Source organism: Phycodurus eques, chromosome 18 (assembly GCF_024500275.1).
Source record: "Phycodurus eques isolate BA_2022a chromosome 18, UOR_Pequ_1.1, whole genome shotgun sequence".
Classification (NCBI taxonomy): Eukaryota; Metazoa; Chordata; class Actinopteri; order Syngnathiformes; family Syngnathidae; genus Phycodurus; species Phycodurus eques.
This window is the reverse complement of record NC_084542.1, coordinates 1,045,373-1,071,697: the sequence shown is the minus strand read 5'-3', so window position 1 is coordinate 1,071,697 and position 26,325 is coordinate 1,045,373. Positions and strand designations below refer to the sequence as shown.

Here is a 26,325-nt window from a genome sequence, read left to right as displayed (position 1 = left end):
GAGCTTTAAACAGAACGGTTTATTGCCATATATGAAGGTCTTTTTTTTTTCCCCATTTGTTTTATACAACTGTTGCGTGGGACACCAGATGTGACCAGTTTCAGTACCGGGCCCACTAAACAAGTAAAAGTCACTTTGGTAGATGACAGACTATCCAAATTGCTGCACCCACAAACATGAATACATTTTTCTTCTGGCCATATGCATACAACACCAAATGAATGAAATTGTAATAATGAAAAGCTCAAGATCTATACAGGCTTGTAGTCCAGCTTGGACTCCAGCTTCTTTGAATCAGCCACCTTTCGCACCGCTTTCATGAAGTCCTCTTGGGTGACGTATTCTCTGTCGGAGCGGATGGCAAACAAACCTGCGCACACATGAAGCCCGCATGGATACAACTTCTGTTCATAGAGTGGGCTATTGTAAGGAGACAAGTATGTCTAACCTGCTTCCGTGCAAACATTTCGTAAATCAGCTCCGTTGAAACCATCTGACAGCTTCACAATGGCTTCATAATCTGAACAGAAAGTCATCATCAACCGCGAAATTGATCGCCAGTATAAACACAAACATTGGAAAAGGGAGGTTTTGCTAACCTATTTCTCCATGCTTGGTGATGGGACTGGAGTGGATTTTGAGGATATCCAGACGAGCCTGTTCATTGGGCAGCTCGATATCTGAAGAGCGGGTAAAGGCATTACTGCTGATATTTGACTTCACCAAAAATACAACGGTGCGGAAAAAAATTAATCCGGAAGGATATCTTACGGATTTTGCGGTCAAGTCGGCCGGGTCGCAGCAGGGCTGGGTCCAGAGTGTCAGGTCTGTTGGTTGCCATGATCATCTTGACTCTGTGAAGTGTGTCAAAGCCGTCCATCTGGTTGAGCAGCTGGCAAGCAACACAGACAGCACATACCGTAATCATCTGTTCACAGGCTTGACTCTCGCCGCTCATGTATTTTATCGGGCTGATCGGCATCGGCCGACATTCAGCATTTTATGCTGATCGCGTTTAATGTCATAATTCACATTTTATCTGGCCCGCGAAAGCAAATCAAAATTGCTCATTGTGTTCTGGTGTGATAACATTGAGATATTTGCAAACGTTTTTTGGGTTACCGATCCCCCTTTGAAAAGAAATGTAATAGCTGATAAACATGTTTTTATAGGTTTTTGATTTCAAAACTGGTTATTCATCAACATGTTGCGTATAGTGTATGTAATCTTTCATTTATAAGGGTTCACCGTCACGGCCCTCCGAGAAAAGTCGTAACTACGATGTGGCCCGTGACAACAATGAGTTTGACACCCCAGCTGTAGGTCAATGTTTTACCTTTTGTCTAAAATGCGAGAGAATACTTTTGAAGCTACTGTGTACACAGTACACAAGTATATATATATATATATATATATATATAGTAAATGAACAAGTAATGTAAATAGACACATTGCTCCATTTTGTGATCGGTTATCGTTTTTTTTAAACTCGCTCATCGGCCCCAAAAATCCCGATCGTGTAAAGCCTTGTCAAAAGCTGTGCCGATCTCAAATAAAGCGATCCAACGCCATCCTCTACACAGGGATCTGTTAGTCATTACAGTGGTTTACAAACCTGAATTTCACAGACAATCTGGGCGAGACCCTATTCCACGCCTACCCGTTGAAAATTGTATTTGACCAAGATATACGTCGGTGGCAGTATGATTGGATTCGAGTTGATGAATATGAATGAGTTCTTAATAGGGATGGAACAATATGCACCACACCGTGATATCCCGAAATTAAAAGGGCCTCGATATGATCGTAGTCTTGTCTCTGTATAAAATAATTTAGTTTTGGGCTGGCTACATCACTTAGCCAGACGACAGCGCTCCACTTCCTCATCAAGAGTATAAACGCACTTGATTGGACGCGTAACCCATAGGACCGTGTGGGTACGTCACAAAGAAAATACACTGATTGGCTGACTGGCCCGCGTGCACACAAACAATTTCTCAATGGACCGTTTTGTTATTGCGAGCATATATTGCTGCAGCATTAATTCCCGTTTTGGAGGTAGAGTATATGAACGTATACATCGGATGGACGGAGATATAAATGCCCGGTAACAACCTGTGGGAAAACAGAGAGAAACTGCTAAAACCTATTGAGTAGGACTCGGCAAGAGTCAAGAAGAGGAGCAAGAAAAAAAAAAAGAAAAAAGTTTCTGTTCTCCAGCTTTTGTCTCGTTGCCCCACCTGTACCATGAACCTTCCTGCAATACCCTGAGCTTTCCCACGATATCGCAAAAAGTATCGTACCGGTAGATTAACACCGTGATAAAACTGAACCGTGAGATACACAGTCGCCTCCAAAAAGTACTGGAACGGCAAGGTCAACTCCTTTGTTTTTGCTGTATACTGAAAACATTTGGGTTTCAGATCAAAAGAGTAATGAGAAAATTCAGCATTCCAGCTTTTATTTCATGGTATTTCCATCAAGAATGTGTTAAGCAACTCAAGACAGAGCACCTTTCGTTTGAACCCACACACTTTTCAAGTGAGCAAAAGTATTGGAACATGCGACTAAGGGGTGTTTCTAGTTGCTCAGGTGTTGCCTTTTAGACTGATTGGTTAAACAGGAGAGAGTGCTTGTTTTTGGCTTTCACCTGTGAAAACTGCATTTGCTGTTAAGCAAACATGAAGACCAGCGGGCTGTCAATGGGAGAAAAGCAAACAATTCTGAAGCTGAGAGAAGAGGTAAAATCAATCAGAGCGATAGCACAAACAATTGGGCATAGCCAATACAACCATTTAAAATGTCCTGAAAAGGAAAGAAACTACTGGTGTACTGAGCAACAGACATCGAACAGGTCGGCCAAGGGTATCAACAGCAGTTGATGACAGCCAAAGACAACAGTCAGTGACATCAATGCCAACCTCCACAGGGCAGGGGTGAAGGTATCACAATCCACTGTGTACTGAAGAAATGTACAGGCCATACCACAAGAAAAACAAACCACTCATCAGCAAAAAGAATCAGAAGGCCGGATTGGATTTTGCAAAGTACAGAGATGAGCCACGAATGTTTTGGAACAAAAAGTTTTATGGACTGATGAGATCAAGATTAACCTCTACCAAAGTGATGGAAAGGCCAAAGTGTGGAGAAAGAAAGGACCTGCTTATGATCCAAAACACACAAGCTCATCCGTGAAGCATGGTGGAGGTAATGTCACGGTTTGGGCTTACATGGCTGCTTCTGGAACAGGATCGCTCGTCTTTATTGATGATGTAACTCATGATGGTAACAGTAGAATGAACCATTTTGTTTGGCAATTTACAGAAAAAAATGCATTCAAAGTAATCGGGAGAAGCGTCATCATGCAACAAGACAATGACCCAATACACAACAAAGGACTTCATCAGGGGGAAAAAGCGGAAGGTCTTAGACTGACCAAGTCAACCATCTGACCTTAACCCAATAGAGCATGCATTTTACGTCCTGAAGAGGAGACTGAAGGGAGAAACCTGTAGAAACAGACAAGAACTGAAAGGGGCTGCAGTAAAGGCCTGGAAAAGCATTTAAATGAATGCGGTCTGCTGACGTCAATGGGTCGCAGGCTTGATAGTTAGAAATTTGTGAGGGCCAGGTTCTTTTTCCCCCCCTTTTTTTTTTTAGATTAAAAAAAAAAAAAAAAAGGGCGGCACGGTGGGCGACTGGTTAGCACATTTGCGTCACAGTTTTGAGGACCCGGATTAAAATCCGACCTTGCCTGTGTGGAGTTTGCATGTTCTCCCCGTTCCCTGTGTGGGTTTTCTCCGGGTACTCCGGTTTCCTCCCACATCCCAAAAACATCCACGGTAGGTAAATTGCAGACTCTAAATTGTCCGTAGGTATGAATTGTGTGTGTGAATGGTTGTTTGCTTATATGTGCCCTGCGATTGGGCTGGCAAGCAGTTCAGGATGTACACCGCCCTCCTGCCCGTAGTTAGCAGGGATAGGCTCCGGCATACTCACAACCCTAGCGAGGATAACCGGTGTAGAAAATGGATGGATGGATAATTTATATAAAAAAAAAAAAAAGCTCTGGATTCTCAAACGGCCCCTTGCGTGGGTTTTGAGCCCGATACAGTTGCAACAATAAGTTTCCACACACCATATGAAAAGAGAGACACTTTTTTCCTCACTGTCTGACATTAAATCAGACTAAACTACTGTTATAGACTAATTAGGATTACCAAATGTATTTCTATTTTCTAAATCCCAGAATAAATTTTATTTATATATATATATATATATATATATATATATATATATATATATATATATATATATATATATATATTTTTTTTTTTTTTTGGGGGACAATTTTTCATTACATTTAATTTCAGTAATTCCCTTTCCATGTATTGACTGTCTATAGCAGTAGCGCAGCAATATTATACATTAAACATCCGTGCAGCTCACATGATAAAAAGCCTTGAGGCACGAGAGTGGCTCATTTACCTCCATCAAAGTCCTTTGGATCTCTCTGTCAGCAGAGGTTCCCTCAGAGAAACGCCGACCACCTACAGGGAACAACGTACAATAGTTAAAACTGGACTGTCAAGAGTAGTTTATTTGCTTGAGAATGTAGAAAATTGATTGAAAGTGGCAGTTTTACAAACAGTTTCTATCTAGTGTTACCATTTATTTTCCAAATGGGTATGTGAAGCTAGCTACCCATGTCTTATCAAGACTGATCATCAAATATCCCAAACTGGCATTAAAAACAAAAAGCTGTATTGTATCATACAGACAGTAGTTCATGATATTTGGACCATCTGATATTGCTAAATGAAGTAACCAAAACATATGCACAGTCCCGTTCTACACTAAACTACAACCACAATAATATGCAGTGTTGATCAGAAGTGTTAGTTATGTGCAAGGTGAAAACATAATAATTTAAATCATAAATCGCAAATTATGGTGGAAAATAAGTATTTGGTCAATAAAAGTTAATCTCAATACTTTGTTATATACCTTTTATTAGCAATGACAGAGGTCAAACGTTTCCTGCAAGTCTTCACAAGGTTTTCACACACACTGTGGTTGGTATTTTGGCCCATTCCTCCATGCGGATCTCCTCGAGAGAAGTAATGTTTTGTCATGCTGAAAGACCCAGACACGTTTCTTCGATGCCCTTGCTGATGGAAGGAGGTTTTCACTCAAAATCCCACAATACATGACCCCATTCATTCTTTCCTTTACACGGATCAGTCACCCTGGTCCCTTTGCAAATAAACTGCCTCAAAGCATGATGTTTCCACCCCCAAGCTTCACCGTAGGTATGGGGTTCTTTGGATGCACTCAGCATTCTTTCTCCTCCAAACACGACGAGTATTTTGGTTTCATCCGACTAGATGACATTCTTCCAATCCTCTTCTGGATCATCCGAATGCTCTCGAGCAAACTACAGACAGGTCTGGACATCTACTGGCTTAAGCAGTAGGACACATCTGGCACTGCAGGATTTGAGTCCCTGGCGGTGTAGTGTGTTATTGATGGTAGCCTTTGTTACTTTGGTCCCAGCTCTCTGCAGGTCCTTCACTAGGTCCCCCTGTGTGGTTCTGGGATTTTTGGTCACCGTCCCTGTGATCATTTTGACCCCACGGGGTGAGATCTTGCATAGAGCCCCAGACCAAGGGAGACTATCAGTGGACCTATACGTCTTCCATTTCTTTAGGTCAACTTTGGGGGTGCGCATTATACATGAGAAACTATGGCATATGTATATACATACACACACAGATATATGTGTGTGTGTCTCTCTCTCTCTCTCTCTATACACACACACACACACAGTGGGGTCAAAAACATATTTGGTCAGCCACCAATTGTGCAAGTTCTCCCACTTAAAAAGAGGAGAGAGGCCTGTAATTTTAAGAGGTATACCTCACCTGAGACAAAATGAGAGAAAAAAAAAAAAAAAATCCAGAAAATTCCATTCTGATTTTTAAGGAATTTATTTGCAAATTATGGTGGAAAATAAGTATTTGGTGAATCACAAAAGTTCATCAATACTTACATGACCGTGTCCCTGCTTTTTTGGAACGTGTTGCAGCTATAAAATTCTAAGTTAATGATTATTTGCTAAAAACAATCAAGTTGATCAGTTCGAACATGAAATATCTCGTCTTTGTAGTATATTCAATTAAATATAGATTGAACATGATTTGCAAATCATTGTATTCTGTTTTTATTTATCTTTAACACAACGTCCCAACTTGATTGGAATTGGGGTTGTATAACATGATTTAGATTAGATGAATATATGTTTACACCTACCAATGTATATCCCGCACGCTTTCTCCTCTCTCTATGGCTCAGTCAACCTGCGTGCTGTCCATACATGGGCCTGCCCATTCGTAGGTAAAATATGTAATCTCCGCTACGTCACTTTAGACCGCCACCAAGTGAGCGTCGGAATGTATAGGATAGTCACTAAATATATTTAAAAAAATAATAACATTGAAAAATATAGCAAGTTGTGTCAGAAGCTGATAGGCTTAATCAGCATTCTGTTATCTCCTCTTGTAGTGGCTTGGGTGAAAATTACTAATAAAGAATAGTTGTGGATTCTGGCTTTAATACCTCTTTTCTATTGGCTCTTATTAAAATGTGCAAGTGAAAATGTTTTAGCCAGTCTGTGTATGCAACATAAACCAATATCACGTGTGTTTAAGTGGTTTAAAAAAAACACAACATTTAAAGCAATAGCGGACAAAATACAAAATGAAATAAAAATGACAGCGGAGAATCAGCGTCTCTCACCTATGGCATCAATCTCATCCATGAAGATAATGCAAGGCTGATGGTCCCTGGCATAGTTGAACATCTCTCTGATGAGCCTGGCGCTCTCACCGATGTATTTGTCAACGATGGAGCTGGACACCACCTGCAGGTGTGTACACACCGGTAACATCGGCAAGACATCTTCATATGACCACATCTATGGACACTCACTAGGGCTGCACAATATTAGAAAAAAAAAAGAAATGACATTGCGATTTTTTATTTATTTTTATGTTTTTTTAAACATACAACATATATTGCGATGTGAAATAATACAGGATCGGTGTTGGGATAGTTCATTTTCGATGCAAAATAGTTCAAAGTTACAGGGTACAGAAGATGAGGACTTTGATGGATTTGTGGATGAGGATGGATCAAAAAATAACGATCAATAAAGTACAACCGAACTCGGTTTTGCTCCCGCTGCCTTTTTAAAAACATTGTTTTAGCGTGCATGCATGCTACCGTATGTTTTAAGATAGCGTATGTTTTAACATGCCTGTGCCCAATTTTAAGGTGCGCCTTATGTATGTGTTAAATACGGAAATAGACCCCGTAACTGAAACTGCGCCTTTAAATACGGTGCACCCTATGGTCGTGAAAATACTGTAGTTTAGTTCATAGTTGCCAATTCAAAATTTGGAACTAAGTTTACTGGTCCAAAAATGAACTAGTCCAGTCACTGTGTTGTTTGAAGCGTTATAATTTATTGTAACGTGGGTGCTAATCTTATTAGCATGTCCAAAGAGGTGTCTCTGCCGGTCACTTTCAATATTACAGTTGATTCACTGTGTATTACAGTACACAACATTGCAGCGGACCCTACGATGCGACTATTGCGCAGATGTACATTGCGATGACGAGGCTTAAATAATATATCTTGCAGCCCTAACACTCACCTTGAGGAAGTTACAGTCCAGCTGACTTGCAACCGCCCTGGCAAGAAGAGTCTTCCCAGTACCTGTGGAGTACAATGACTCATCAAAATTAAAACAATGTCAGAAAATACAGTCGAAAAGTAATGAGCCCAGTTTAATTTAACCTACTAATAATTTATTATATTATTTTTTGAAATTTTTACGGTGTCCCCTTCTTTGAAGGCTTATCTTTTGTTTGTTTTGTTTTCTAATCAGTTGTTTTGAAAATGACATCATTGTTGGATGCCCGTCAGAAGCAGAGCGCTGTTATTGAATTTCTTGCTTCTGAAGGGGGGGAACAAAAACCAAAAAATATTTTCAAAAGGTTGCAAAATGTGTATGGGGTTAATGTTATGTCATCAATGGTGACACATGGAGGTGATGTCATCAATTGTGACTGCGATCTTTTCTGATCAGTGCCTTGGCCCTGGCACTATTCCCAGGATTAACTGCTGAAGTGGGTCTGCAACTCCTTTCCTTGTTACGGAGTCACTCAAAGCAGCCTGTCATTCTTTGTCTTTGATCCTGAACACTAACTTTTTGAGATTGCTGTAGTCTATTGCAGCTTCCACATTTTGCAACCTTTTTTTGAAAAGCTTTAGCGGTGGTTCCCCTTCCAAAGCAAGAAATTTAATCACAGCTCTTTGCTTCTGAAGGGCAGCCAACAATGATGTAATTTCAAAAATGGCTGAAAGAAAGAGGACAGGCTGAAAGAAAACTTTAAAAATAATAATAATAATAAACCTTCAAACAAGTATTTAAACTACAAACTATGAACATTTCAGATTTTTTCCATGAGTAGTTGGTTAACTTAAACTGGACTAATTTTTGACTGCCAATCTTGCAAAGACTTACAGTGGGTACGGAAAGTATTCAGAGCCCCTTAAATTCTTCACTCTTTGTTATATTGCAGCCATTTGCTAAAATCACTTAAGTTCGTCTTTTTTTCCTTATTAATGTACACACAGCACGCCATATTGACAGAAAAAAAACTGAATGGTTGAAATGTTTGCAGATTTAAAAAAAAAACTGAAATATCATACAGCCATCATTATTCAGACCAATTGGTCAGTATTTAGTAGAAGCACCCTTTTGAGCCAATACAGCCATGAGTCTTTTTGGGAATGATGCAACAAGTTTTTCACACCGGGATTTGGGGGATCCTCTGCCATTCCTCCTTGCAGATCCTCTCCAGTTCTGTTAGGTTGGATGGTGAACGTTGGTGGACAGCCATTTTCAGGTCTTTCCAGAGATACTCAATTGGGTTGAAGTCAGGGCTCTGCCTGGGCCATTCAAGAACAGTCACAGAGTTGTTCTGAAGCCACGCCGTTATTTTAGCTGTGTGTACTTAGGGTCACTGTCTTGTTGGAAGGTGAACCAGCGGCCCAGTCTGAGATCGTGAGCACTCTGGAGAAGGTTTTCGTCCAGGATATCCCTGTACTTGGCCGAATTAATCTTTTCCTTCGATTGCAACCAGTCGTCCTGTCCCTGCCTGCAGCTGCAAAACACCCCCACAGCATGATGCTGCCACCACCATGCTTCACTGTTGGGACTGTATTGGACAGGTGATGAGCAGTGCCTGGTTTTCTCCTCATGTACCGCTTGGAATTAAGGCCGAAAAGTTTCGTCTTGGTCTCACCATACCAGAGAATCTTATTTCTCACCATCTTGGAGACCTTCAGGTGTTTTTTATGAGCAAACTCCATGCGGGCTTCCATGTGTCTTGCACTGAGGAGAGGCTTCCGCCGGGCCACTCTGCCATAAAGCCCAGACTGGTGGAGGGCTGCAGTGATGGTTGACTTTCTAGAACTTTCTCCCATCTCCCGACTGCATCTCTGGAGTTCAGTGACAGTGATCTTTGGGTTCTTCTTTCTCTCTCTCTCACCAAGGCTCTTCTCCCCCGATTGCTCAGTTTGAGCTGACGGCCAGCTATAGGAAGAGTTCTGGTCGTCCCAAACGTCTTCCATTTAAGGATTATGGAGGCCACTGTGCTCTTAGGAACCTTAAGTGCAGCAGAAATGTTTTTGTAAACTTGGCCACATCTATGCCTTGCCACAATTCTGTCTCTCAGCTCTTCAGGCAGTTCCTTTGAGCTCATGATTCTCATTTCCTCTGACATGCACTGTGAGCTGTAAGGACAGGTGTGTGGCTTTCCTAATCAAGTCCAAGCAGTATATTCAGACAGCTGGACTCCAATGAAGGTGTAGAACCATCTCAAGGATGATCCGAAGAAATGGACAGCACCAGAGTTAAATATATGAGTGTCCCAGCAAAGGGTCTGAATACTTATGGTTGTGTGATATTTCAGTTTTTCTTTTTTAATAAATCTGTAAAAAAGGTCAACAATTCCGTTTTTTTTCTGTCAATATGGGGTGCTGTGTGTACAATCATGAGGGAAAGAAAATGACCTTAAAAGATTTTAGCAAATGGCTGCAATATAACAGAGTGAACATTTTAAGGGGATCTGAATACTTTCCGTATCCACTGTATAATAAATTAGTGAATGAAACATGATTTGACATTGAACCTGGAGGCCCATAGAGCAGGCAGCCTTTCGGCGGGATGATTCCAACTCTCTGGAAAAGCTCAGGGTTGGTCAGGGGCAGCTCAATCACCTGCCATAAAATCAAAACTAGTTACAGTGACCACAATGTTGAAAAACTGCACTTCTAGTGATTTACTGAAATATAAGGAATTGTTTTATTCATAAAGCACTTTAAAAACGACAGCCATTACACAAATATTTATACAGACCCTTTCCAAAAAATGTGAATATGGAAAAGTTTATTTCCATAATCCTTTCATAAATTATAGATTCAGGGCCCACAATTTAAACAATTTTAAGTATGTGTATTTTTACATAATTTGGGCTTCCAGCTCATACAACCCAAGAAATCAGGAATTCAAAAAATGTGAATACTGTGAGGAAATGTTTTTGTAGAAAAAAAAAAAATAAATTAGGGTCACATTAAAATCAATCAAAATATGATACTTTCAAAACATGTTAATCTGCAATAGTTGGTTGGGAATCCCTTTGCCTTGATGTGCCGTGGCATTGAGGGAATCAGCCTCTGGCATTGCCTTGGAGTTATGGAAGCCCAGATTTCCTTGATGCTTGCTGTCAGTTCTTCTCTCTTTTTGGGTCTGGTGACCCTCATTTTCCTCTTGATAATACCCCATACATTCTCAATGTGGTTTAGATCCGGAGAGTTGGCTGGCCAGTCAAGGACTGTGATGGCATGGGCATCAAACCCGGTTTTGGTGCTTCTGGCGGTATGGGCAGGGGCCAGGTCCTGCTGGGAGATGAAATCTGCATCTCCATACAGATCCTCAGCAGAAGGAATCATCAAGTCCTCTAAAACGTTCTGGTAGACTGTTGTGGTTACCTTGGATTTAAGAAAGATGAGTTTACCAACACCTGCATTGGACATTGCACCCCAAATCATGACTGACTGTGAATATTTCACACTGGACCTCAAGTAGCTTGGGTTCTGTTCACCATTCTTCCTCCAAACCCTTGGACCTTGATTCCCGAATGAAATGCATAATTTACTTTCATCGGAAAAAGAGGACTTCGGACCACTGGCCAACAGTCCAGTTCTCCTTGGCGCAGTTGAGACACTTCCTACGTTGGCTCTGGCTCAGAAGCGGCTTGACCAGAGGAACCCGACAGTTGTAGCCCATCTCACAGATGAGTCTGAATGTGGTGGTTTTTGAAGCTGTGACTCTCGCCTCATTCCACTCTTTCTGGATCTCTGCTAGATTATTGAATCTTCTCTGTTTGATAATCCGCTGAAGCCCACGGTCATCTCTTTTGCTGGTGCATCTTCTCCTGCTATAGTTTGTCTTTCCAATAGACTTTCCATTGATATGCTTGGACACAGCACTCTGTGATCAGCCAGCCTCCTGAGCTATGAGCATTTGTGGCTTTCCCATCCAATGGAGGGTATCAATGATGGTCTTCTGGCCAGTTGTCAAGTCTGCAGTCTTCCCCATATTGAACCCAACTAAGACAATTGAACCAAATTGAAGCAATTTCATGACACCTGGGGAAAACCTCTGCAGGTGCTTTGAGTTTAGTAAATGATTTGTGTGTGACACTCGGTTTAAAACATTTATGGCCTGCAAAATTTGGGCTGAAATATTCACAGTATTCTAATTCCTGATTTTGTCCGTTTTATGAGCTGGAAGCCCAAATAATGTAAAAATAAACAAATACTTGAAATTGTGGGCCCTGAATCTATAACTCTTTAAAGTAACTTTTTGAATGGAATACACACACACAAGAAGTTTTCAGACCCCCTTAAATTTTTCACTCTTTGTTATATTGCAGCCATTTGTTAAAACCATTTAAGTTATTTTTTTCCTCATTAATATACACACAGCCCCCCATATTGACAGAAAAAAAACGTTTACATTTTTGCTGATTTATTAAAAAAAGAAAAACTGAAATATCACACAGCCATGAGTATTCAGACCCTTTGCTGTGACACTTAACTCGGGTCAATTTCTTCCAATCACCCTTAAAATGGTACTACACCTTCATTAGAGTCCAGCTGAGTTTGATTATACTGATTGGACTTGATAAGGAAAGCCACACACCTGTCAATATAAGACCTTACAGCTCACAGTGCATGTCAGAGGAAATGAGAATCATGAGGTCAAAGGAACTGCCTGAAGAACTCAGACAGAATTGTGACAAGGCGCAGATCTGGCCAATGTTACAAAAAAAATTCTGCTGCACTTAAGGGCCCTAAGAGCACAGTGGCTTCCATAATCCTGAAATGGAAGACGTTTGGGACGATCAGAACCCTTCCAAGAGCTGGCCGTCCGGCCAAATTGAGCAATCGGGGGAGAAGGGCCTTGGTGAGAGAGGTAAAGAAGAACCCAAAGATCACTGTGGCTGAGCTCCAGAGATGCAGTCGGGAGATGGGAGAAAGTTCTAGAAAGTCAACCGTCACTGCAGCCCTCCACCAGTCGGGGCTTTATGGCAGAGTGGCCCGACGGAAGTCTCTCCTCAGTGCAAGACATATGAAAGCCCGCATGGAGTTTGCTTAAAAAAATAAAACACACATGAAGGTCTCCAAGATGGTGAGAAATAAGATTCTCTGGTCTGGTGAGACCAAAAAAGAAATGGTTGGCCTTAATTCTAAGTGGCATTTGTGGAGAGAACCTGGCACTGCTCATCACCTGTCCAATACAGTCCCAACAGTGAAGCATGGTGGTGGCAGCATCATGCTGTGGGGGTGTTTTTCAGCTGCAAGGACAGGGAGACTGGTTCCAATCGAAGAAAAGATGAATGCAGCCTAGTACCTGGATATCCCGGACGAAAACCTTCTCCAGAGTGGTCAGAACCTCAGATTGGGCCGAATGTTCACCTTCAAAAAAGACAATGACCCTAAGCACACAGCTAAAACACCGAAGGAGTGGCTTCAGAAAAACTCCTTGACTGTTTTTGAATGGCCCAGCCAGAGTCCTGCGTTAAACCCAATTGAGCATCTCTGGAAAGACCTGAAAATGGCTGCCCACCAACATTCACCATCCAACCTGACAGAACTGGAGAGGATCAGCAAGGAGGAATGGCAGATGATCCCCAATTCCAGGTGTGGAAAAACATGTTGCATCATTCCCAAAAAGACTCATGGCTGTATTAGCTCAAAAGGGTGCTTCAATTAAATACTGAGCAAAGGGTCTGAATACTTATGGCTGTGTGATATTTCAGCTTTTCTTTTTTAATAAATCTGTAAAAATTTCAACAATTCAGGTTTTTTTTTTTTTTTTCTGTCAATATGGGGTGCTGTGTGTACATTAATGAGGTGGGAAAAAATGAACTTAAAAATGTAAGGGGGTCTGAATACTTTCCGTACCCACTGTGTGTATATTTGTGTATATATATATATATATATATATATATATATATATACACATATATATACACATACACACATATACACACACACATATATACACATACATACATACACGCGCGCACACACACACACACACACACTGAATTAAAAAATAATAATAATTATCTACACACCCCTGTTCGAACACCAGGTTTTGTGATGTAAACAAATTTGACCAAGATAAATAATTTCAAAACCTTTTGCACATATAAACCAGCTCGCTGCAAGAGAAAAACTGAGAGCCTTGGTGTTTTTATCAGGAAACAATGTTTTGAAGTGCCACATACACTGTTCTGTACTATTTATTAATTTAATGAACCAAAAATATGTCGCAAATATATTTCAGAGGCTGTTGGCTTCATTCATTGACTGTTCTCGTGCATTTCCACAACAGAGTGTCTTCAGAGTCAGTTCTCTTTTTCATCCACTGGTATATATGAAATTATAAATACAATAATATAGAAGTATCACTGTAAAACATACTGCATTATACTATATTGGTGCAGCTTGGCAATGGCGGGGGCCGGCGAAATCTCACTTCAAACTGCAAACGTATATCTTAGTTATGAAAGCTCACGTAACATAACGTGAAGTTATTGATTAGTGGCCAATGGTCAGCCACTGATTAAAACCAATTGCCAAACTCCAAACACCGCAACATTTCAATTCATTTTGGACATGTCGCTTAGTGTGGGGTTAACCCTAAATTGGCACACGCTCAAACTAGTACTTTGTTGCAGCACCTCTTGGCTTTTATCACTGCACTTTTTGGGAGTCTATCAGTGTGGCAATGATTGCCCACTCTTATTAGCCAAAACGGTCCATATCTGGCAGCTTTCGAGGGCATTTGCTGTGCACAGCCGTCTTCAGATCACCCCACAAATGTTCGATCAGATTTAGGTCGGGACTCTGGCTAGACCCGTTCTAAACCTGAATCATCTTCGGATAAGCAAGATGGCGCCTACCAGTGTGGTCGCCTCGGTAACGCGCTCTCTAGTATTGTCTTTGTTTTTTTCGTCCGTCTTTGGAGACCTTACACGACTCACTTACACAAGGGGAGACCTGCTAACCATCAAGGAGGCTACTCCGGACTTTCTGTCACCAACTTTCGAAAATCCGCTCAGTTTTTTCCCCGAGTTACTCACCGGAGCGGCGTCCTCGGTTTTCGGCGCACGGAGGCGGAAACGGCGCCACAGAAGAAAACGAGCCGGTCAGGTGAAACTCCGCATGAGAGGACACAGATTGGCGTTCTCGTCGATCCACCTCGCGAATGTACGCTCCCTACCCAACAAAATGGACGAGCTTCATCTTCTGTTAAAGACCAATAAAGACTTCGGACGTACCGCGGCCATGTGCTTCACGGAGACCGGCGCCGTCACGCTTCCCGGCTTCAACATTCATCGAGCGGACCGCGACATGGAATCATGGGGGGGAAAACGAAGGGCGGCGGGATATGCCTCCATATCAACGAAAAATGGTGTACGGACGTCACGGTGCTCAGCACACACTGCAGCCCGCATTTGGAGTCGCTGTTTTTGAACTGTAAACCATTCTACTCGCCACGTGAGTTCGCATCGTTTATACTGGCTGGAGTCTATATTACGCCGCAAGCTAACACGAACGCCGCATTGCTAACGCTCGCCGAACAAGTCAACGAAATTGAAAAAAAAAACACCCGGACTCACCCCTCATTATTCTCGGGGACTTTAACAAAGCTAAACTCGACCACGAACTCCCTAAATACAAGCAGCACATCGACTGTCCTACCAGGGAAAATAATACTTTAGACCACTGCTACACTACGGTAAAAAACGCATACCGTGCTATACCTCGTGCAGCCCTGGGCTCGTCCGATCACTGCTTAATTCACTTAATACCGACGTACAAGCAAGAACTTAAATGTGCGAAGCCTACAGTGAAAACAGTCAAAAAAAGTGGACCAATGAAGCAAAGATGGAACTTCAAAGCTGTTTAGACTGCACAGGCTGGAGTGTCTTTGAAAATTCAGCTGGCAGCCTGGATGAATATACGGACACTGTCACATCCTATATCAGTTTCTGTGAAGAGGTTTGTGTACCAACAAAATCATTTCGGACATTCAACCACAACAAACCGTGGTTCACTGCTAAACTTAAGCAGCTTCGCCAAGCTAAGGAAGACGCATATCAGAGCGGGGACAGGGCCCTGTATAATCGAGCTAGAAACCAGCTGACTAAAGAAATTAACATTGCAAAGAGAATCTATGCAGCAAAGTTGGAAAAACAGTTTAGCGCGAACGACTCAAAATCAGTCTGGCGTGCATTCCAATCGCTGACTAATTACAAGCGACGATCCCCCCAAGCTGAGAACAATAGCACACTAGCCAACGACTTGAATACCTTCTATTGCAGATTTGAAAAGGACAGTTTCACTCCACACACCCACCCGGCCGCACCCGCGACCAAAACCGCACCTCTGACTTCTGCGTTAACCATCCATGAACAGGATGTGAGACGCATCTTCAAACAACAGAAGATTAACAAAGCGGCAGGACCGGACCATGTGTCCCCATCCTGCCTCAAAGTCTGCGCGGACCAGCTCGCTCCAGTCTTCACTCAGCTCTTCAACAGATCTTTGGAAATGTGCGAAGTTCCATCCTGTTTCAAACGCTCCACCATCATTCCAGTCCCCAAGAAACCTGCAATCTCGGGTCTGAATGACTACAGGCCTGTCGCTTTGACATCTGTGGTCACGAAGTCCTTTGAACGTCTCGTGCTGGACCACCTCAAGAGTGTCACAGGTCCCCTGCTGGACCCCCTGCAGTTTGCCTACCGAGCGAACAGGTCTGCGGATGATGCAGTCAACATGGGACTGCACTTTATCCTTGAACACCTCGACAGTGCAGGGACCTACGCGAGGATCCTGTTCGTGGACTTCAGCTCAGCGTTCAACACCATCATCCCTGAACTCCTTTCAACCAAGCTTCTCCAGCTCAGCGTCTCACCTGCCATCTGCCAGTGGATTTACAGCTTTCTGACGGGCAGGACACAGCAGGTCAGGCTGGGGGAGACCACCTCATCCACACGCAGCATCAGCACTGGGGCGCCCCAAGGTTGTGTCCTCTCTCCGCTGCTCTTCTCTCTCTACACGAACGACCGCACCTCAGCGAACCAGACTGTCAAGCTCCTGAAGTTTGCAGATGACACCACTGTCATCGGCCTCATCGAGGACGGTGACGGGTCTGCATATTGACAGGAAGCGGAGCGGCCGGAGCTGCGGTGCGGCCGACACAACTTGGAGCTGAACACGCTCAAGACGGTAGAGATGATTGTGGACTTCAGGAGGCATCCTTCACCACAGCTGCCCCTCACGTTGTCCAGCTGCCTTGTGTCAACCGTCGAGACCTTCAAGTTCCTGGGAATTACAATCTCTCAGGACCTGAAGTGGGCGACCAACATCAACTCCGTCCTCAAAAAGGCCCAGCGGAGGATGTACTTCCTGCGGCTTCTGAGAAAGCACGGCCTGCCACCGGAGCCGCTGAGACAGTTCTACACAGCGGTCATCGAATCGGTCCTGTGTTCTTCCATCACAGTCTGGTTCGGTGCTGCTACAAAAAAGGACAAACTCCGACTGCAACGGACAATCAAAACTGCTGAAAGGATTGTCGGTACCCCCCTACCCGCCATTGAGGACTTGCACGCTGCCAGAACTAAGACAAGGGCGTGCAAAATCCTCTCGGACCGTCCGCACCCCGGTCACCGGTTCTTCCGGCTCCTTCCCTCAGGTCGGCGCTACCGATCAACGCAAACTAGAACTAGTAGACATTCCAACAGCTTCTTCCCTCTTGCGATCAACTTCTTAAACACCTAACCTATAATTCCATTACAACAAGCTGGAATTTTTTTGACTTGAGTTCGTTGTCACATTTCTGTGGGGCCAATTATGTATTACTCGTGCACTCACTGTAGTTGTCTCGCCATGCTGCACTATTTGCATATACTGGCCACTCATGCCAGAGTAGCATCTGCTCCATTTGCACACCGATTGAGGAGTATCTGTAACATTTGCACAACCATCATTGTCCCAGATGATCGCACGACTCGTCACTTTAAACCGCATACACTCCTTGAAGTCTCGGCGCCCTTTGCACAATGGTCATTGCACCGGACTATTGCAATATTAGTCATTCGAACTGCTCTAAGTGCTAGAGGACTCTGCATCTTTTTGCACAATTGTTTTTGTCAATGTCTTTATATCTCCAAAGTGTTCTGTAAATTGACTGACTGACTGTTGTACTAGAGCGGCTCCAACTACCGGCGACAAATTCCTTGTGTGTTTTGGACATACTTGGCAAATAAAGATGATTCTGATTCTGATGATGATGATACAGTAAATGGCGGTGTACGACATTAACGGTGGCCCGATGGCCACTTCACCATCAACGTACAGACAATGGCCCGATCAGGCCATATAAATTTCTAAGTCAACGAATATTTTCCCCCACCAAAAATTGTCATTTTCAGTGTCGGTCTGAAATTCATTTTTCACCGAAACATCCCATCCAAGAGAGGTTGTTGCGATGCCGAAAGGAGAAATCGCGACTGGCACCGCCTGATCAGGTACACGAGCACAAACAGCCTCAAGACAATAGCCGAAGTTGACACCGCAAGCCTTTAATAGTCAGACCGCGGAACGGCGGCAAGGAACAAGGGCAGCGACAAAAAGTAAAGCTTCATCGCCAGATCATTATGTCCAATATTGTGCGGACAACAACTGTGTGCTAACGAGGACTTTATTCATCAAAAAAGTAAGGCAACGCACACCAACCAACACAACACTTTACAGTCCTGTCGTAACACTTACAGAACAGAATATGGCCGACATTTGAAGCATAGCTATCGTAAAAACGTGGTGACTTATATCTCTATGGTGTAAATAACCAAAAATTCCGTCACATGAAAACGGTCAAAGGCAGGAAAATATTTGCAAAATTCTGCCTTTCTAAAGAAAAATCAAAATATATTCTGCATTATTTATGTACCGGTATTTGTTTATTTAAAGGATCATCATCTAATTTCCAAGAGGGTCCTTTCAAAACATACAGATAACTCACCAATATACAAAATAATTAGGGATGTCCCAAGCCCATCACGTGATAGAAAATTGGGGTCGATCAAAAGATTTTCAGTTGTTTGAGATTGGGTGAAAAAGATAGGTTTTATCAATTTTCTGAAATTTTAAAGGCTACAAAGTGACAAAATATCTAAAAGGTACAAAGATCTTGCAAAAAGGAACTGTAATAGCTAAGTTTTATATTACAACCCCAATTCCATTGAAGTTGTGACGTTGTGTTAAACAAATAAATACAGAATACAATGATTTGCAAATCATGTTCAACCTATATTTAATTGAATACACTGCAAAGACAAGATATTTAATGTCCAAACTGATAAACTATTGTTTTTAGCAAATCATGTTCCAAAAAAGCTGGGACAGGGTGATGTTTATCACTGTGTTACATCATTTCTTTGAACAACATTCAATAAACATTTGGGAACTGAGGACGCCAATTGTTGAAGCTTTGTAGGTGGAATTCTTTCCCATTCTTACTTGATGTACAGCTTAAGCTGTTCACCAGTCCGGGGTCTCCGCTGTCATATTTTACACTTCATTATGCGCTTCACATTTTCAAATGGGAGACAGGTCTGGACTGCAGGCAGGCCAGGTTAGTACACGCACTCTTTTACTACGAACCCACGCTGTTGTAACACGTGCATAATATGGTTTGGCATTGTCTTGCTGGAATAAGCAGGGGCGTCCATGAAAAAGACGTTGCTTGGATGGCAGCATACGTTTCTCCAAAACCTGTATGTCCCTTTCAGCATGAATGGTGCCTTCACAGATGTGTTAGTTACCCATGCCATTGGCACGAACACAGCCCCATAACATCACCGATGGTGGCTTTTGAACTTTGCGTCCATAACAATCCGGATGGTTCTTTTCCTCTTTGGCCCGAGGACACAACGTCCACAATTTCACAATTTTTCCACAAAACAATTTGAAATGTGGACTCGTTGGACCACACAACACTTTTCCACTTTGCATCAGTCCGCCTTAGATGAGCTCAGGCCCAGAGAAGCCGGCGGCGTTCCTGGGTGTAGTTGATAAATGGCTTTTGCTTTGCATAGTTGAGTTTCAAGTTGCACTTACGGATGTAGCGCCGAACTGTATTTACTGAGATTGGTTTTCTGAAATGTTCCTGAGGCCAGGTGGTGATATCAGTTACACATTGATGTCGGTTTTCGATGCAGTGCCGCCTGAGGGATCGAAGGTCACGGGCATTCAAGGTTGGTTTACGGCCTTGCCGCTTACATGCAGTGATTTCTCCAGATTCTCTGAACCTTTTGATGATATTATGGACCGTAGATGAAGAAATCCCTAAATTCCTTGCAATTGTACATTGATGAACATTGTCCTGAAACTGTTGGACTATTTTCTCACGCACTTGTTCACAAAGAGGTGAACCTCGCCCCATCTTTGCTTGTGAATGACTGAGCCATTCAGAGAAGCTCCTTTTATACCCAATCATGGCACCCACCTGTTCCCAATCAGCCTGTTCACCTGTGGCATGTTCCAAACAGGTGTTTGATGAGTGTTCCTCAACTTTCTCAGTCTTTTTTGCCACCTGTCCCAGCTTTTTTGAACATATTACAGCCATAAAATGCTAAGTTAATGATTATTTGCTAAAAACAATAAAGTTTTTCAGAGCAAGCATTGTGAGCAAGCAGGGAGCAGGTGGAGAAACATTGGGGCATGCACTGGAAAGGACAGGAATGAAGATTAGCCAAAGTAAGTCAGAATATATGTGTATGAACGAGGGGGAAGAGTGAGGCTAGAGAGAAGAGATAGCAAGGGTGGAGGACTTATAATACTTGGGGTCAACCGTCCAGAGCAATGGTGAGTGTGGTCAGGAAGTGAAGAAACAGGTCCAAGCAGGTCGGAACGGGTGGAGGAAGGTGTCAGGTGTGTTATGTGACAGAAGAGTCTCTGCTAGGATAAAGGGCAACATTTATAAAACAGTGGTGAGGCCAGCCATGGTGTACGGATTAGAGACAGTGGCACTGAAGAGACAACAGGAAGCAGAGCCGGAGGTGGCGGAAATTAAGATGTTGGGGTTCGCTCTCGGAGTGACCAGGTCGGATAAAATTGGAAATGAGCTTATCAGAGGGACAGCCAAGGTTCGATGTTTTGGAGACAAAGTTAGAGAGAGCAGACTTTGATGGTTTGGACACGTCCAGAGGAGAAATAGTGAGTCTATTGGTAGAAGGATGATGAAGATGGAGCTGCCAGGCAAGAGAGCGAGAGGAAGACCAAAGAGAAGGTCGATGGCTGTCGTGAGGGAAGACACGAGAGCAGTTGGTGTTCGAGAGGAGGATGCATGAGCTAGGCTTACATGGAAAAGGATGACGCGCTGTGGCGACCCCTAAAGGGACAAGCCAAAAGGAAAAGAAGAAGACACTCCTAAACCTTGCCAGAAGACTTTAAAGTTATAACAGTTGCAGTTATAACTGCAGAGGGTGGACAGATGTTTCTACTAAACCCTATAGTAAAAGAATGGGATCTTGCTTAAATCCATATCTAAGTCAAGGCAGGTGATCCAATACCTTTGGCAATATAGTGTATGTTCATCAAAACAAGGGCATTGTTATTCCAAACCTCCCACCTCAATGTAAAGTCTGACTTGTTCAGTGACAGTCGTAGTAGTAGAGGTAATTTGTTTTACCTCTCTCAGCTCACGAATCTGTTCCGACAATCCACCGATTTCAGAGTAGGAGACGCTACCGGGGTCCTCGTGGGACATGTTGTACACCAGAGGGTCCACCTCTCGTGGAAGATACCTTTTGGGGGTGGGGAGGGGGGAAGAAAAACAAAACATGCTGAGCTCAGGCCCATCACCCAGTGTACACCATTTTGTGTGAGGATCGCTATTTGTCAAACTGCTCGTTACCTCTACTGGTACAGCTCAATAAATTAGAATAGCAAAACTTCTGTCACTCAATTCAAAAACTCATATTATAAAGATTTACTACCAGACATGCAAACACCCAAAGCATGAAATAGGTGACAAAAAAAAAAAACAACAAAAAAAAAAACATTGTTGGGATCTCCCAGGCCCTAACACAGATTTTTTTTTATTTTAACATAAATTCAGCAATCTGGAAGACTCTGAAGAGTACAATAAGGAAAATAAATACAAATAAATTCTTCACGCAGAAAAACCTAGTTACACCGCTCAAGTACATGATGTATAAATTTTAGATTAAAATTATATTTGCCTAATTTCTTTGCTTTTTTTTGTCCACCTGCACTACATGAATAGCACCCTCCTCTTTAAGCACTCATTCTGGAAAAGAATTGACTACAATCATTATCTGTTCCACTTCTTTTTTCATCCCAAATGATTCCTCCAGGAAAATATTACGTACAATATTTTTCTGTTTTTAATGGCCATTTCTGAATTTGAAGTTAGTTCATTCTGTGTTGTGACATAATCCTTAACAGCGGTACGTCGCTTAATACATTTAACATTAACATCAGTAAACTAAACAATAAACTAAAAAATTGTATCCGCGTTTCCTAATGAATGCAAAATGTACAAGCGGATCAGCTCGTCGCCGATGTTACGTGTGCTTCGCAGTTCCACTTGGGACCACAACCAGGGCCCCGACTCGCAGCATCTCTAGTTGAAAATACAGAAGACTAGCGCAACAACTACTACACTGGCTGATCTGATGCGCAAAAACGTTGCTTAAACGTACCAGCGTTGAGTAGCCAAACATTGTCCTCAAAAGTAAGAGTACTGTTACGCGACAATAATGTGACTCAAGCAAATAGTAGCCCTCCAAAAAATTGCGGAAGAGTAAAAAGTACGCAATTGAATTATTACTCAAGTATTGAGTAACTTCAGATTTTGTTTTAACCACGGCATGGACAATTAAAAAAAATTACAACATAAAATGTTAATGTACAAATTTTGATGCTGCTGTCTGTGTGTGCGCACGCAATCAAAACTACAAAAAGAACATCTGCAATTTACTACACGGTGTTTTCTCCAGTTATAAGTGAGCTGAAATGTTCACGTTTGGGCAGACAGTGCCAGACAAATACTACAATACATGAAAGCTGTTGTTTTTGTTTGTCTAAATATAAACAAGCGCAGCGCACAGTTGCCTTCATGGTCACGACGACCTTCCCAACATGGTCGCCACGTACGCAGGACGATCAGCGGGCCAGGCTTATCTCGTGTGAATAGCTATGTCCGGGAAGCCCAATGGAAGATGTGTGAGGTCGTTTGATTGGCGAACTAGACTTAAACGTCACTAGCGCTTAAATTGGATGACGCAAACACCATCCGTTGCGGAAGTCGATGTCGTAGTCTCGCGCACGAAATAGTTCAGAGAGCAATAAGCAATAGTAATAAGCAATAATTGATCAATAAAAGTTGCGAGTGACATTTAGATCATTGTAACGGAGTAAAAGTACCGTGACTTATTAACAGCAGAAGCGGCGTAAGTTTTTTTCTGGTCTCGTCAACTCCTGTGACGTCGAGCACACAGGCGGAACCTCAGGCCGCATATTAGTCCGCCGTGGAGTAATTAATATTCACAATTACATACGTGTGTGGATGGTGGATGTGTGGAATGGGTCTAGCTGCCAGCGTTCAAGGAGTACGAATGTCGTACAGAAGACATTCTGTGCAGCGTGCAATAAAGCTACTCCAGCGAGGGGTACACAATATATAAGAATACCGCATACTATGTAAAAGCTTGTGCCGTGTCACTGAAACATATGTATAGTAGTGCTAAAAAATATTGCCACCCCCGGCGTGCATTATTTCTAGCCATGACTATAAAAAGACATGCTCCCCCCCCCCCCCTCCTCAAATGTCCCGTTATATTTTAGTCACGACTATGTTTCTTATCGACACGTGAGGATGTTAGAGCAAGTAAACGATGGACTCCTTTTCTGTTGTACAGCTGCTACTTGGCTGCTCGTCGTCGTCACGGTCAGGTTCCGACCACCTGATCGGCTCAAACGTACGGTTTGACGACGCCAAGTTCAGTTGGGTGCTCCTGTACGTCAAAATCTTCTTCCTCCTGATATTCTAACACGTCGCTCCCCATTGCATATAGAGTGTTGCGCACTGTGTTTGGCAATTGCTACGTCACTTCCGGTAGCCTTTGCGCTGGATAGAGTAACCACACCCCGGTGTCGTAAGCTTCGGGTATGTTCGGGGAGTGCTCAATACGTGTAATAAAAACCTCACTATAGTTGACAGCTTGCAAATGACATGCATGTGTTACATAACAATATAAACAATGCAAATACGAATTATAACTGACCCCATAATATTTTTGTCCTCTGACCTTTAATGCTCACATTCTCTACCCAACCCAGAAAAATGGGCAACTTGATAGTTCATGGCAAGGAGACGCTTTTACATTATACTGTGGTGGAAAAAAATCAAAACATTGTCAAGGATAGATCTAAAAATGATGAGGATTCATTTAGTTGTACAGTACCCAATCTTTTTCAACCAGTGAGTGTGGATTTTTCGCCATACATTTGAAATTGGAAACCAGCCTACCTCATTATAGTCAGCGTAGTCATATCCAAAGCCACTCTGGTGCCTGGCTTCAGTTGTGACTTGTCCAACTAGGATAAATAAATGAAAACCATTAAAAAAAAAAAAAAAAAAAACACACACACCAAAAATCCATGAGCCTCTGTAAAGGTACCATAATACAAAAAGCATAAGGTAATGTCGGGTTACATTTACTATTTTACACAATTAAATGTAGTATTGCAAAAAGGTAGGACCTTATTTTTCTGAACTTTTACAATTTCATTCCATTCATCCAGCCATCCATTACAGAACAGGTTAACAATATCATACAGTGCCGTCCAAAAGAAGATTTCAAGGAATTGAGTGACTTTATCATCTACAGTCCATGATATCATCAAAAGATTCATGGAATCTGGAGAAATCTCTGCACATAAAGGTTTGAAAACCATTGTCAGTTAACACTTTGATGCTTCATCCACAAATGCAAGATAAAACGCTACCATTCAAAGCGAAAGCCATACAGTCCCCTCCAAAAGTATTGGAACGGCAAGGTCAATTCCTTTACTTTTGTTATATACTGAAGACATTTGGGTTTCAGATCAAAAGATGAATATGAGGCAAAAGTTCTGAATTCCTGCTTTTATTTCATGATATTTACATCTAGATGAATTAAACTACTCAGGAGAGAGCACCTGGGAGGTTTTGGCCCAACGCCAGCGATATATTTTTGACACGAGAGAATGTGTTGCGCACGTACCTGTCTGCGGCAACCAACCACATATCGAGGACCATTTGTGGCTTTGACGATGACTGTAATTGAAAAATGCATAAACATTAGGACATGACTGACATGCATGTGATTTAACAGTAAACTTACATTTTTCTTCTGTCAGCTGTTTGAGGACTTCCCCAACAATCTACAGCGATAGATGCATTGAGGTGATTAAGACATGTATGACCACAATGTTTCATACAACTTTCATACAGTTACACAACCATTTTTGCCAAACAATTTGTCAGGTCGATCAGTGACATATTTGCAAGTTGGTTTTTGATGAATAGTTGACCAAGATCAGTCACATTTCTGTCAGCCTCATTTCACAACATAACAAAAACAACAGCAGGACCAAGTAGGATTTCTTTTTTTGTTTATATTGCATTAGAGATACTGTCCTTTCAGAACAGAGGGAAATATTAAATTGCCGTATTTAGATGATCAATGACAATTGCCTTTAGTAGCGAGATACCGATATAATCAATCAATCTTAAAGCACATAATCACATAACATCAAAACACTGTGGAAACATTGGAATGGTGTCACCCCAATTAAACTATATTCCACATATACAAGGCATGAATTAGTTACAAGGTTATGACTTTTAATAACACTTTTACCTGGCCAACACTCTGCAGAGCTTTGAGGTCGTTCTCTGACTTCTCATACTGTTTAGTTTGTTCTCGAAGTTGTTCTCTCACTGAAAATCAAACAGGGCGGGGGTGCGTTTTAATTGCAAAATAACTCACCGAACACGAGAAACAGACACAAACTCCTTCTGTTAAACATCTCCCAGTGAAGCGCCGGGACAGCTAGCCGGTTAGCGGTGGTAAATGATCTTGACATAGTACTCGAACAAAATAAAAATAAAAACAATGACAATTGTACGACGTGATATGCGTATTGGATGCTCATTCATATGCATATTGTCAGCATTGCGATTCAACCACGACTTATTAATTCCACATAACGAGGCTAGTGTACTCCAAATTAGCGGCTCGGTACTATATTGTACTCCCATTCAAATGCACTACGACGATCACTGCATGACAAAGCACAAGCTAGCCAGCCTGCTACGAGACTGTCATTGTGATACTATCCTTTAGATAAACGCATTACACGACGTGTACACATTTGTTAACGCAAAGGTACATGTTAAGTTGGTTCTTACATTCCTTTAACCGCCCGTCAACTTCTTTATGTTCAAGCAATTTTTTACGATAATCTTGTAGCACCTTCTCCCTGTTGTCCGCCATTATGTTGCAATGGATTCTGGGTACCTATCAGCAGCTTCTTCT

The 26,325-nt window shown here is 42.3% G+C and overlaps 1 protein-coding gene across 1 annotated transcript; it reads right to left on the bottom strand.

Annotated features, from left to right (window-relative positions):
• Window positions 1-26,325, bottom strand: psmc6 (proteasome 26S subunit, ATPase 6). The gene is made up of 14 exons (XM_061703777.1): window positions 26,199-26,325; window positions 25,648-25,727; window positions 25,129-25,168; window positions 25,009-25,061; window positions 24,273-24,340; window positions 21,408-21,522; window positions 10,264-10,351; window positions 7,719-7,780; window positions 6,799-6,922; window positions 4,489-4,550; window positions 772-892; window positions 600-680; window positions 449-520; window positions 1-370 (listed from the first exon to the last, which is right to left on the bottom strand). The coding sequence occupies exons 1-14, from the start codon at window positions 26,281-26,283 to the stop codon at window positions 252-254; spliced, it is 1,170 nt and encodes a 389-aa protein (XP_061559761.1). The 5' UTR covers window positions 26,284-26,325; the 3' UTR covers window positions 1-251.

Coding starts and splice junctions, on each gene's coding strand:
- psmc6 (XM_061703777.1), bottom strand. CDS start 26,283: ATGGCGGACAACAGGGAGAAGGTGCTACAAGATTATCGTAAAAAATTG. Junction 4,551..6,798: donor GGATGAGATTGATGCCATAG/GTGAGAGACGCT, acceptor TGTTCCCTGTAG/GTGGTCGGCGTTTCTCTGAG. Junction 681..771: donor CCGACTTGACCGCAAAATCC/GTAAGATATCCT, acceptor CCCGCTCTTCAG/ATATCGAGCTGCCCAATGAA.